This window comes from Podarcis melisellensis (genome assembly GCF_964234715.1).
Source record: "Podarcis melisellensis genome assembly, chromosome: 10".
Taxonomy (NCBI): Eukaryota; Metazoa; Chordata; class Lepidosauria; order Squamata; family Lacertidae; genus Podarcis; species Podarcis melisellensis.
The window spans coordinates 50,444,756-50,456,845 of record NC_138542.1 but is presented as its reverse complement, the minus strand read 5'-3'; the positions used below and the strand labels follow the sequence as shown (position 1 = coordinate 50,456,845).

The following is a 12,090-nucleotide window of genomic DNA, read 5'->3' as shown; positions in this document are numbered from 1 at the left end:
GGAACCTTGGCAACAATTAGTTTTGCAGGGAGTAGCGGCATCGGTTTCCCCTTCCACCCTGCGATCTTATGCAAAAGTTTGGGATGATTTTTTGACATTTATACGTCAGTCTGCCAGCAAAATACGGGGGGGCCCACCCACCTCCTCGCAGGTCTTAAAGTATCTGGCACACTTGTTTCAGCTGGGGCGGGCAGCTAAGACAATTAGAATGCAAGCGGCTGCCATTGCCTTTTTCTGCAAAACATTTTATGATAAGGATCCTTGCGCAAAGTTTATTGTCCGCAAGGCCCTCGAAGGCTGGGGTAGGTTGTGTCCTCCCCGGCCGGTATCCAGGCGTCCCATCTCTTTTGACATGCTGAGCAATATGCGTAAGAAGCTGCGGGTGGTGTGTTGGTCGGGGTATGAGGCACGTCTATTTTTGGCTGCCTTTTCTATAGCCTTTTTTGGTGCGTTAAGAGTGGGTGAAATAGTGGTGGAGGACCATAGGGATGGTCGCTCTTGGGGCCTCTTCATCCAAAGACGTGCAGTTATCCCCTGCCGAATTGAGAATCATGGTTAGACATTCTAAGACGGATCAGAGGGGTAAAGGTGCGCTCATTCGTCTCCCTGCCACGGGGGAGGCGGGCCCTTGCCCTGTAAAAGACGTTGGCAAATATCTGGCTGTGCGCACTCAGGGGGATGGGCCTCTGCTCCGGCATGAGGATGGGTTGCCGCTAACTAGGCAACAATTTACAGGAGTGATGCGAAAAGCGATTCTGGCCTGTGGCGGCACAGCTGGAGATTATGCCCCCCATTCATTCCGGATTGGGGCTGCCACGGTGGCAGCTCATTGGGGTTTATCAGCGGCCAGGATAAAGGATTTGGGCCGCTGGAAATCAAATGCGTTCAGAGGCTATGTTCGCTAACATGATGTATTTTGTCTGTTTATGTTGTACCAGGTCTGGCGCCTGTCCGCGTGTGGATGGTGGGGCACAGCATCATCCATTGGGCTGGTGTCGCAGCACGGCAGGCTGGTGTTGGTCCAGGTCTTGGCCTTCCTCCCCATGTGCAGCTGTCCTGGTTGTCCAGACGTGGAATGCTGTGGTCGGAGCTCCTGCCACGGATCCGGTGCCAGTTGCTCCGTGAGGGGCCGCCATCAGCCATTGTGATACAGCTGGGAGAGAATGACCTGGTGGACATGGGCTGTTTTTCCCTGCGTGCTGCAATTTTGATGGACTTGGATACATTGCGGGCAATGGTGCCTGCGGCTAAGATTTTTTGGTCTCAGCTTTTGCAACGATGCGTGTGGAGGGGCAGTCGTTGCCCAGTGGCCACTGAAAGGGCTAGAAGACGCATCAATTCAGCTGTGGCTGTGCGGATTGCTGAGCTGGGTGGTGAGGTGATCTCCCACCCTGCAATTCTTTTTAAGAAGCCATCCTTTTTCCGAGATGATGGCGTGCACCTTTCTGCTTCAGGGAATGAGGCTTGGATAGGTGCGGTGGTGGCCAAGCTGAGGTCTTGGTGCGTGAGGTGATCTCTCACCCTGCGATTCTTTTTAAGAAGCCATCCTTTTTCCGAGATGATGGCGTGCACCTTTCTGCTTCAGGGAATGAGGCTTGGATAGGTGCGGTGGTGGCCAAGCTGAGGTCTTGGTGCGTGAGGTGATCTCTCACCCTGCAATTCTTTTTAAGAAGCCATCCTTTTTCCGAGATGATGGCGTGCACCTTTCTGCTTCAGGGAATGAGGCTTGGATAGGTGCAGTGGTGGCCAAGCTGAGGTCTTGGTGCGTGAGGTGATCTCTCACCCTGCGATTCTTTTTAAGAAGCCATCCTTTTTCCGAGATGATGGCGTGCACCTTTCTGCTTCAGGGAATGAGGCTTGGATAGGTGCGGAAATGGCCAAGCTGAGGTCTTGGTGGGGTTAGTGAGTGGTTTGGCGGGGAGCTGGAGGCTCCATGGCGGTTAGGCATTGGTTAATTGGTGCTTGGAGGGGTAAGTGCCTATCCCTCCAAATGATGCGGAAAGGGAATTCCGTTAAAGGAATCCAGGGGCTTGCCATTCTTTCGTCCTTGACCGTGGAGCCGGACTTGGGCCGTGCAAGCCCCACCGGAACATGAGGGTGTGAAGCGAGGGTCTGTTTCCCAGCCTCACTTCTCATCCAATACTTGTTTCCCACGCTGGCTTCCGGTGGAGTCCGGAAGGACCAGCTCTGTCCTTCAGGGCCAGGACAGATAGTCATAACCAATGCCTAAGCAACCACTCACAATTTTTGTATTTTGAATAAAAAAGTTGTGGCCAAAACTATGCCAAAAACCTTAAACAAAATTGATGTGTGAAGTGTGAAATTATTTGGGGGGTGGCACTGTGGAACTCAACACGCAAAGCGGGTTCTCCCTAGCAGAGAGCACGTGTTGCGGTTGGGGAACAGGCCGCCCTCCCATGACTAGGCAAATTGTCAGCAACCCTGGCCTTAAGGGTTAATTGGGTTGCTGGGGGATTTTGATTGTTACCAATTTGGAGGAGGAGTCAGAAGATATAAATAGATGTGCCGGACGTAGGGACGTCCTTCTTGGCCGTTTTGCATCGGATCACCCGCCCTCCCTCCCTTTAATAGGGGGGCTTGTTATTTAAGTTGATTGCTTGACCTTGCTATGCCTGTCATGGGGTCGTTCGCCTTGGAGCGGGGGCCTGGTAGGAATTTGGCCATCTGGCTGATTGGCTGGTGCCATTTGGTTTTTGCCTACTGCGTAGCAAATCGTCACAACTTGTAAGGTTGGCGGTTAGGCATTGGTTAATTGGTGCTTGGAGGGGTAAGTGCCTATCCCTCCAAATGATGCGGAAAGGGAATTCCGTTAAAGGAATCCAGGGGCTTGCCATTCTTTCGTCCTTGACCGTGGAGCCGGACTTGGGCCGTGCAAGCCCCACCGGAACATGAGGGTGTGAAGCGAGGGTCTGTTTCCCAGCCTCACTTCTCATCCAATACTTGTTTCCCACGCTGGCTTCCGGTGGAGTCCGGAAGGACCAGCTCTGTCCTTCAGGGCCAGGACAGATAGTCATAACCAATGCCTAAGCAACCACTCACAATTTTTGTATTTTGAATAAAAAAGTTGTGGCCAAAACTATGCCAAAAACCTTAAACAAAATTGATGTGTGAAGTGTGAAATTATTTGGGGGGTGGCACTGTGGAACTCAACACGCAAATGATTCCCACTCTTAATACATAGAAAGGATACTTTTGAAAATATTGCTGAACCATCCAGGGCTTGAACACCAAAAAAGACAAAGATGCAATAAAGGGCAGCTCAGCCTGTTGCAGTTTGCAATGTTTACTTCTAAAAAGGGCGCAATTTCTATCAGTGTTAGCAAGATGAAGGAGTGTATGCCACGGGGATGAATTTATTCTATTCATTTCATATTAGCAGCATCAAAAAAACCCCAAAACTGAAGTAGGCAATAAAGGAGTTTTTGCTTTCTAGAAGCCAGGGCTCAAACTGGCATTCTCTCCAAGATTCATGACCCTCACATTTGTTAAGAACTGCATTCAGCTGTGGGAGTGTATGTGACAAGAGAGTTGCCTCACAAAGTCCTTCCTTCCCCCAGAGTCATGCTGAGTGCAATTCAGGCTAGATTCAAGATGACAAACAGCAGAATGCAGGGCAGAAAGGGATTTGTCCTCATCTGTTTGTGCTGGGGGAGAGAGAGATGGGAGGTGGGAGAACAGGGGAAATCAAAGGAATTTTCCCTTCCTTGGACATCTGGCTCCAGCTGCGATCCTTTCATCTTCCAATGACAGCGAAGCAGCATATTTTCCCTTATTCTCCCACCCAGAAGGAAAAGGGGGAAAGTTTGCCAGCACATAAGCACAAAAGAGTGAAAGGCAGATACAAGCAGATCTTCTTGAATTAGCAGGGTGACAACTAGTCAGACAAGACTCATCTAACAAATAAGGAGCAATGTTATAAAGGCATGGAGGTCTCCTGTAATTCATGTTCAGGCCTGTTGCTTGGGGCTATGGAAATGTAGTTACTTAGAGACACTCTGCTTTTAAAAAAACCTTTCCGTTTCTTGGCTCACTCTCCCAGCCTATTTTAGGAACTACATTAGTATTAGTCTCACCAGTGTGAAAGGCAGGAAAAGGTCTTGCCCATCCTCAGATATAATTAATCAACCCAACCCTTAACAAAATAAAATAGATTATTTTGCTTTTTGTATCACAGACTGTGCCTACATTTTCCACCTAGAGGAGAACTGAATGGGCTTCTTTATCACTGCAAATCAAAACTGAATTTGTGCCCCAATCCAAAGTTCTCAAAAGAAGCTATAACAGACCCAAAAGACAGCTGTTTGTGTTACAAACCTACCAAGTAGTTGTAAATGTTTACCCCTGTAAATGAATTATACCTTTTGGGGATTCAGCCCCTAGTGGATGTTGCTGCAGCTGAAGAACTAAGTAAATTCAATGAGTCAATGAATCAAAAATCTAGAATCTACTGTATGCTTTTGTTTTATTGCTGGTCTGTTGACTGTAATGGATCGATTGATCTCAGTGAGAGCAGGCTGCTGCCTTCATGCCCTGCTTGTGGGCTTTACATAGGCATCTGGCTGGTGACTGTATGAAATACGATGCTGGACTAGCTACGTCTTTAGTCTGATCCAGCAGGATACTTCTTATGCTTTCACTTAGGCTCTCTCTTGCTCTCATCTCTGCCCCCATCTATTATGTAGGGATATTATTATTTAATCAATGTAGGGAAGCAACATGGGTAAAGGGGATGAAAGCATTCAGTAAGTGAGAATCATCACCACTACTACCGCTACTACTATGTAGTTTCATGGAATCCCCATTACCTATTATAGGGCTTTTGTTCCGTTTAGTCACCAGGACAGCAACGCTTGGCTTTGATGTGCAATTCTTCTGTCTGGGCTAAAATTACTGATGAGAGGCCTCCCATCACTAGAAAGGGAAGAGCACTCCTGAGATTGGAGCAGCATAATTAGTTATATTCTTTGGTTCTTACTTCAAAACGTATGCTTCCTTCAGTGTCCACAGCAGGATGGAGGGAAACAAGAATTCTTTTGTACAAGCAATTTAGAGTGCAACATACACATCTCCATACATTTATGCTCTGATAACGGGGTCTTAAATCAAACTACAGTGGCATTATTTCCTCATTTAAAAGTGGGAATTGAGACGTGTCCTCCTCCTTAATAGGATTACTTTATATTCTTCAGAAAAAAACAAGGAATGCCAAGAAGTGGACCAGAGCAAAAAAACAGTTATTAACAAAGCTTAAGGTAAAAGGGCCCCAGTGCTTATTGATTCAAATAAACGAGGCATTATTGTGTTCTAGATCAGGGATGGTGAACTTGGTTTCTTGGGTGTTGCTCTATGCTCCAGACAATGGTCTGTACAGTGGTACAGAAGTGTACACTGGTTATGTGCTTAATTTGTTCCGGAGGTCCATTCTTAACCCGAAACCATTCTTAACCTGAGGCACGCTTTCGCTAATGGGGCCTCCTGCTACTGCAGCGCAATTTCTATTCTCATCCTGGGGCAAAGTTCTCAACCCGAGGTACTACTTCTGGGTTAGCGGAGTTTGTAACTCAAAGTGTTTGTAACCTGAAGTGTTTGTAACCCAAGATACCACTGTACTTTATTAAACAAACTGGCATTCTCATAAGTGGCCATGTCTCCCTTTCTTACAACTTGGAGTCGTTATATATTTTCCTTAATGAAACAGTAGGAAAGGTTTTTTATGTCTCATTGATTTAGCTGGAAAAGTTCCTTAGGGGGACACAATCTGGTCTGTGGCTGCCTAGCTGGCCACCTCTCTTGTAAATAATTTAGCTACACGAGTAATTACATTAACTGCTAAAAAAAACATGGTTGCCATGTCAGCTTTCCCCAAACTGGAAACCTCCAAACGTCATGGACTACAGCTCCCATCATTTCTGACCATTGGCCATGCTGGCTGGGGCTGATGGGAGTTGTAATTCAAAACATCTGGAGTGTACCAGGTTAGAGATGGCTGCAATACATATGAGAATGTTAGAAAGAGAGGACTAATTTATCCACTGCAATGCCAATTTAGGTCTATTTTTTTTCAGAGTAGGCAATGGCTATTCCATATTTAATGGTCATAGAATCATAGAATTGTAGAGTTGGAAGGGACACTGAGGTTCATCTAGTCCAACCTCCTGCAATGCAAGAATTAAATGAATTCCTCCTGGACTGCCATCCCTAAAGTGCATAAACTAATATAAGCTGATAATGAGATGTGGGGAGGATGTGTGGGGGGAACCTGAAGTTCGCTTGCTGAGTTAAAGCCAGTTTTGGGACATCTAATATGTAAATGTTGTCAGTGGCTCATGACAAACAGTATGAGAAGAAGCAGACATTAAACAGCTCAACTGCTTCATTAGTGTTCCACTGCTGTCAAAATGCATAAAGCTTTCTTCTCAAAGCAAAGTTGATCATCACATTGTCCTGATGCACTCAGACCTTTAGTAAGTTCCATATATTCACCAGCATTTAAAAACAAATCAAAATCAATTAAGTTTTGTGTACAAGCATATGTGTCAGCAATATGCATGCCTACATGCCATGGTATGCAAATGAAAAGAGGTTTCAGAAAGGCCACTAGCATGGATTCATTAAACAAATATGTGTATTGTTTAATTACTGTAATAGGGATCTTCAGCTATCACTGCCACATCCACAGTTGCTCTTGCCTGCCTATAGACCTATAGCCTGATCTATTCCACTAGTGGAAACCTCAATGGCATAAATAGGGCCTAGGGCAGAGGAGTCCATAGAAGATCAAACTGCCTTTTGATGAAGCAGCACACTGCGTCTTAGTGGAATATTGGCTCAAATACTACAAGTAAAGAGCGGCTGTCAGTGGATTTTGACTTCGACCTGGTTTTTTTTTAAGATAAAAGACAGCTAATGATGTGTGCCATCCTGTGAAATTTTAATTCCAGTCAAGAATCTAGCTTTCAAGCTCTCCAGAACTCTCTGTCATGCTAGACATTAAACATGGCTGGAGAGAATGGGGTGGAGAAAAAAACTTGGTAGGTGGCGAATCCATGAGTCTGCATTGGATAAGTTCTAGCCTACACAACTGTATCTAAATTACATATTTCATCAATTTAAATCCCAGAATTCATTATTAAGGCAATACCTGTGTCACAAAATAGCATGCAAGCCTTCAAACCCACCAGAACACCATCTAACTATATATAGAGAAAAACAATGGCTGGCAGTGAATCCATGAATGTGTAGCCTGCCCTGGGACTAATATTATAGTTTTGCTGAGGCCCTGAGGCAAAGCATTAATGAGAGCAAAAGCAGGGACAGTTTTCCTTGGGGAAGTTTTGTAAACTGTTAAATTCATTTAATTGTGCTGATCTGACTTCACTCATGCTTTATTGAAGAGGCAAATAGTCCTTCCTTCCTTCCTTCCTTCCTTCCTTCCTTCCTTCCTTCCTTCCTTCCTTCCTTCCTTCCTTCCTTCCTTCCTTCCTTCTTTCTCCAGTAACCATTAGGGTTGACAGTTTCTTTAAAGCTTACTTTTCCATTCTAGTCTAAATAGTTCCAGAGCTTGGTCCATTTGCTTCTCCATTATGGCACTGTGATTGATTTGCCTGTGGCTTTCATCTTTCCTCTGCCATTTTCTAAAGATTTCTGCCCCCCCCCCACCAGTTGTGTTATTTGACAGCTGCTCTAATTTACTGAGCCGGTATCTGATAAGACTTGAGCTTCCTTCACTATTTCTTTACCTTCCTCAAGAGATTTATGTCTTTGTTCTCCTCTGGGAGCATCGAGTCAAATAATACATTTCAATTTTTACTGGATTTCTTTATGGCAGGGTATGCTGACTCTGTCAATAATCCATCCTTTGCTGTCTTCAAGAGGTTGAGTGTCTCACTCAATGACCTCTTGTTCCACATTTTTGAAAAATGTTGTTCCATTTACGGCAACCTCCTATCCAATCTTCTTTCCTTTCACCGGCTTTCCATTCACCTCTCCACCCACTTTTTAGATTCTCCTAATCATACAAGCTGAAAAAGGGTGAGGTTTAATAGATATGTCAGAGACAACTGAAAAAGTAGAAGTATGAGTAGACTAAGATCTATAAGAATGATAATGCATGGGTATGTAAATTTGCAAACACAGAAGAACCACTCTTCAAAGTGCACATCAACTATTCTAACATGCAGTGAAGATGCTGTGCACAAAAGTCCTTAGACACAAAGGTCCAATTTGCTTGAATCTTCTTAACTGAGATATTACACAAATGGGGCCTCTATGGCTACACTTTACCCTATGTGCAATGGTGCATGCCAGTTCCTCTGCTACGGGGAAAATACTGTTGACCAGCTATGTGAATGGGCCCAGCAATGAAGGGACATGAGTCCATCACCCTGTCATAATCTTATTTTTATATATTTTACCGTTGTCCAGAATACTAGTTACAGAACCGGAAGAAAGCAAAGTCGTTCTAGTTCAATTACCTTGTCCAAATGTAGCACACCACCCATCACCCAATGCTGCCTATACAATCCTTATCGTAACATGATGCAATCAGAGAGTAAATGATGTTCAGCAAATTTGCCACTTGCGTCAGACTTCTCTGTCCCCACCTGTTGCTGGCAACTTCTAGATTAGGCTTCCCTGACCAGGTGCCCTCCAGATGTTCTAGGCCACCATTTCCATCACCCTGGCAGTTAGCAATGTTGGCTGGGGGTGATGTCTAAAACATCTGGAGGCGCCCAGTTTGGTGAAGCATGTTCTAGGTCTACAAGTCTCCCTCAACCACTCCAGATCATGGATTTTAATCTGGCTCTCCCTATATTAAGACCAGCACTCTAGCCTGCTATTAGGAAGATCACTGTGATTGAGAAGATCAGTTTAATATGCTCAAGAAGTAGGTGCTACTTTCTCTTTGTGCAATGAGTGTGGTGCTATTGCAAAGTAACAGAGGAAGCAAACCTTGGCTTAAGTGGACTGACTTGCATGGGCATGGGATTGAACAGTAACTTCAGAAGCCATGAACAGAAAAAAAAAGTTTAGTTAATTAATTATCTAATGTAAACATATGCCCTTGTTTGGCCCTACAGACTTCCTCCGGCAAGCATATTCCACTGGTAATCATGCTTAGTCTAAATTTACCCTTCCTGGGAAAGTACCACTGACTTTCCCCATGGGGAACACCTCAGTCATCTGGATGTGAATTCTGATTGGCTTGGTAATGACCATGCCATTCTGCAGTAGTGAAATTATATTGATACGTCTGGTAATGACTCAGTATTTGAATTAATTAACATTTAATGAACCCTCTTTCCAGTACTATCATTAAGGTAATCATCCTTTGTGTTAGAGCTAATGTCCATCAGGAAGCTTCTCTCCTATAACTGTGCTTCCCACACATCCCCAAACTATCCAGCCATCTGGATACTCCAGAGAGCTGCTCTACATTCCTTCTCCAAGCCTGCTTTGCCCTGTGGATGGCTATGGGAGCACACCTGCCTTTCACTTAGGTAGATACTGTCCCCCTGCCTCCTCACCTCTCAGATATGTTTGCTATTTTCTTCAGGTTCACTAGGACTCTTGTGTCATCACCATCATCCCATCTTTTCCTCCAAGTATCTCAAAGTGGTGTACATGGTTCTCCCCTTCCTCAGTTAATCCCTACAACAAACCTGTGAGGTAGGTTGAGGCTGAGAGGCAGTGAATTGGCCCAATATCACCCAGTCAGCTTCATGTCCGAAAGAGGATTTGAACCCTGGTCTCCCAGGTCCTAGTCCAACACTCTAACCACTACACCTCTATTAAAAAAAAGTAGGAAACAAAAGCTAGTAATATCCCTTCATGGAAATTGCTTCTGGTTTTTTTGTTTAATTACATTAGGAGACTTCTCAGGAACCCAGGGTGACTTCTCAGGAGCCCAGGGTGATAGCCATACTTTGACTTGAGGCCCCCCTTTTTTGCCTGAGCCTGTGGTGTCTGTTCAGGAAGCAGGAAGCTGATATGCTGAGTCTCTGTACTGGAAGGACAGAGCGCCTAGTCAACTGAACTGCTGTAAGGAATCCATATGCTGCAACAATATCAAATAAGCAGGTCACATTGAAACTCAGGAAACAATAGCTCCTTACTCTCCCTTCCTTGGGGCAGGTAACTATTGGTGTTCATCTTTTCCTCTAATCTTTACCTTTCTTAGTTTCCAAATCTTTATATCTTTCTGTCTTTGCGTTATCCAAACCCCAGCCACCTGCATTTGAGCATTCCCTTGTAGCCATCCTGCTCTATATATTGCAACTCCATCTTTTCCTACTGCTCTCATAGAAACAGTTTTAAGCTATTGGCCCAGACAAATGTGGGTTTGGGTAGCTTGTGTAACAACTAACCATCTTGTTATTTTAAATGACTGAATTGGAGCTTCAAGCCACAAAGCCCTTTTACTCACTGCCCACAATTTTGTGTAAATAAATATTTTGCCTGAATTCATCTTGACATGTGTTATTCTTTGCTAATCCCCTCTAGTAAATGTAATTGACATTTATACATTGGTAATGGCACATGGTGCCATAACCACCGTGGCATGAATTCATCTTCAGATTAAAGATCCTCAAAGGTTTTGCTTCTTTGAACTCGTGTGTAACATATGTATTCAGGTGCATGTGTAAACAGAAACCTGAGCAGTCCTGTTAACAAGATGCTCTCCCACACATCATTGCTTTACTAGCTTAGCCCAGACTATCGAAGTCCAAACAAGAAGAGCAACCTTACAGTGGTTCTGAACATAACCAAGCTCTAAGGAATGGTTGGCTCCAGAGTTGAGAGAGAGCTCACAGAACACTTTTCTAGATATCCTTGCAGTATCGACTAACAACTAAGGTGGTATAAAACTAAAGGGAACCCTCATTTCATGTTTCAAATTATGAAGGGGCATGGAAATAATCTGAACAAATTAATGTAGACCAGAAGTAAAATATTAAAAATATGAATGTCAATTTGGATGTAGAAACATGTGGCAAACAATCAAGAGGGGAACAGCTGTTAAAATTGAAAGTGAGTGATATTTTTTTTTAAGTGATATTGAGATGGGGAAGGAAATGACAGAGAAAATATAAATGGTAGTTTTCGAGTATTCATAATTTTTAAATTTCAGCTGGAACTTTCAAATCTAGGAATGCAGATACTTATATTTCACCAAGTGAATCCCCCTCTCCAGCAACTGAGTGCAGGAGGCAGGGAAAAACCCCAACCAAAGTGCTGTGAAATGAACTAGCATATAGTTTGGACAAGTTATAATGCCATTAAGTACAGGTTTAGGTAGAAATGCAAGAGAGGATTTGGGCAGCCCTCTCCGTCAAATACTTTCTAGCTTACATCTGTCTGGCTATGATGGTCTTCAGGTGGGATACATTCTCCTGTTTTTCAGAGACTGCTCATAAATTGGAAGAGTCAATGTTAAAAGTCATTGTTAACTTGAGGGCAGAGGGTCTCTCCCTCTAAAGCACCTGATAAGAAGCATTGGCAGGAGCTGTGGAAAGGAGGCATCCTGTTCTCTCAACATGGTCCAACATGCCCCTGATGGCAGGGATTCATAGCCCTTCCCTCATTTCATTTCACTAATCAGAGTTATTCAGTTAGTTCCATGTTGCAAATTGGCCTACCTGTGTTGTAACCTCTCCCAAGAGCTGGCCAGGGACGGTGGTTCTTCCAGAGGTTCCCAAGGTACCAGTCACTCTGGTTCTCCACTAAACCAAGAACCTGCTGGCCTGGAAAACAAAAAAACAAGGACAAACTCTTAGGAAAGACAGGCAAGCACACAAATGCCAGAGGGACATAATTCACATAGAATGAAAACATGTTGCATGGCATTGTACCCCACACAAGCCAATCCTCCTGTTTAGGAACCAAATCAGCCCTGTTCAGAGGCTTCTCTGAATGCACCCAGCTAGTCCTGTCCCCTAGACACTAATGCAAATGCTGGCCACATCCCCCAGATGGAGAGGACCCTATGGGCATACAGATGTATGAAAAAAACCCCTTTTCATAAGACCACTTGGAGCCTATTTAATGCCTCTGCAATCCCTGAAAGAG

General features: G+C 44.4%; 1 protein-coding gene across 1 annotated transcript in view; it reads right to left on the bottom strand.

Moving 5' to 3' along the window:
• The window catches only part of LARGE1 (LARGE xylosyl- and glucuronyltransferase 1), a 313,681-nt gene that overhangs the window by 69,069 nt on the left and 232,522 nt on the right, over positions 1-12,090 (bottom strand). The window contains exon 7 of the mRNA XM_081928248.1: positions 11,661-11,765. Within this exon, the coding sequence (XP_081784374.1) occupies positions 11,661-11,765 (105 nt within the window). The remainder of the gene's footprint in view (positions 1-11,660; positions 11,766-12,090) is intronic.